This window comes from Monodon monoceros, unplaced genomic scaffold (assembly GCF_005190385.1).
Source record: "Monodon monoceros isolate NGI ecotype Baffin Bay Population unplaced genomic scaffold, NGI_Narwhal_1 Super_Scaffold_11, whole genome shotgun sequence".
Lineage (NCBI taxonomy): Eukaryota > Metazoa > Chordata > Mammalia > Artiodactyla > Monodontidae > Monodon > Monodon monoceros.
The window spans coordinates 142650319-142652231 of NW_021703767.1; the positions used below are offsets into that span (position 1 = coordinate 142650319).

The 1913-nt window shown below is 43.6% G+C and overlaps 1 protein-coding gene across 1 annotated transcript; it reads left to right on the forward strand.

Annotated features, from left to right (window-relative positions):
- Nucleotides 1-230: 230 nt before the first annotated feature.
- Nucleotides 231-1503, forward strand: LRRC3B (leucine rich repeat containing 3B). Its single transcript, XM_029215137.1, has one exon. The coding sequence runs from the start codon at nucleotides 409-411 to the stop codon at nucleotides 1186-1188; it is 780 nt and encodes a 259-aa protein (XP_029070970.1). The 5' UTR covers nucleotides 231-408; the 3' UTR covers nucleotides 1189-1503.
- The last annotated feature ends 410 nt before the right edge of the window (nucleotides 1504-1913 follow it).

A 1913-nucleotide genomic window follows, 5' to 3' on the forward strand; every position in this document is an offset into this window, starting at 1 on the left:
TGCACAACGAACAACAAGTCAACATCCTTTGGAAATGTCATTTATTGACAGTCCTCTCCCCCGGGACCTGGGATTTGAGCAGGAGACTCCCATTACACAGATAACTCCCAGTGGTGTTGATGGAAATTACCTGCATAACCAACTCTCCTGCCCACATAAAATGCCAGATGCCTGAGAGCATTTTTAATTGCAATGTACCTCCCTTTGCAAAAGAGCTAATTGCATCTGCTTTCCTTTCCTTTAGGTACCCAAGCATGGACCGGAATAATGAAGGGATACGTGTATTAGCTGCAGCCCTTTGAACCACGCAAGAAGGAAACCAACAGTGTGGACAGGGCTGGAAGCGTTACCACACTTGCTTGTTGGAATAAATGAAGAATGGGCTTGTGATTATGCTGACATCCCAGCATGAATCTGGTGGACCTGTGGTTAACTCGTTCCCTCTCCATGTGTCTCCTCCTACAAAGTTTTGTTCTTATGATACTGTGTTTTCATTCCGCCAGTATGTGTCCCAAGGGCTGTCTTTGTTCTTCCTCTGGGGGTTTAAATGTCACCTGTAGCAATGCAAATCTCAAGGAAATACCTAGAGATCTTCCTCCTGAAACAGTCTTACTGTATCTGGACTCCAATCAGATCACATCCATCCCCAATGAGATTTTTAAGGACCTCCATCAACTAAGAGTTCTCAACCTGTCCAAAAATGGCATTGAGTTTATCGATGAGCATGCCTTCAAAGGAGTCGCCGAAACTCTGCAGACTCTGGACTTGTCTGACAACCGGATTCAGAGCGTGCACAAAAACGCTTTCAATAACCTGAAGGCCAGGGCCAGGATTGCCAACAACCCCTGGCACTGCGACTGTACGCTCCAGCAAGTTCTGAGGGGCATGGTGTCCAATCACGAGACAGCCCACAATGTGATCTGCAAGACCTCCGTGCTGGATGAACACGCCGGGAGACCGTTCCTCAACGCTGCCAATGATGCTGACCTTTGTAACCTCCCTAAAAAAACGACTGATTATGCCATGCTGGTCACCATGTTTGGCTGGTTCACCATGGTGATCTCGTATGTCGTGTATTATGTGAGGCAAAATCAGGAAGATGCGCGAAGACACCTTGAATACTTGAAATCCCTGCCGAGCAGGCAAAAGAAAGCCGACGAACCCGACGATATTAGTACAGTCGTGTAGTGTCCGAACTGACTGGCATGGAAAAAGAAATCCGTTTGGGATTGCAGTAGAATAAGTGGTTTACTTCTCTCATCCATTGTAAACATTTGAAACTTTGTATCTCAGTTTCTTTTGAATCATGCCACTGTTGAACTTTTAACAAACATGACAGCATAAATCATTTTCGTTTCGGTAATCCACCCCTCAGTTGTACTCCTGGTGGTATATTCCTGAGTCAGCTACTTCTCTGAACCTTAGTTCTATCCATCTCAGTATTTAATAATGAAATTTATTTTTTTAATTTGAAACCAAATAAAAGCCTAACTTTGAACCATGAAAAACAGAGTGACTTATTGGTCCAGAAAACAGTACAGTCATTCAATTGCTTTAAAGAGAGACAGACAACTCCTGTGAACCTAAAGAATGATCACAATGAGAGATGTTATTAAGTTCTGTTGTACACTGGGGCGCCATAGCTGAGTTATCAGCCAAGTAGAATACCTGTCAGACTTCAAAATACTAAGCCTTACCAAACTTAAGTGATAATACATAGCGTGGCAACCTGCAGAGGTGTAAATTGGGATGTCTCTAGGTGTTTGCTACCTAAAAGTTGGTGTGTTTAGCAAAACACACTACTTCTACTCTATGCTAGACACATGGAAAAAAAAAAGGAGCACATATTCTGTCCTCAAGATTACCTTCTGGCGGACAGAGGTGTGTGACCAACATAGAAATAGCCATGCCAA

Bases quoted from the DNA above. Each gene is read 5' to 3' on its own strand.
- LRRC3B (XM_029215137.1), top strand. From the start codon at position 409: ATGAATCTGGTGGACCTGTGGTTAACTCGTTCCCTCTCCATGTGTCTC.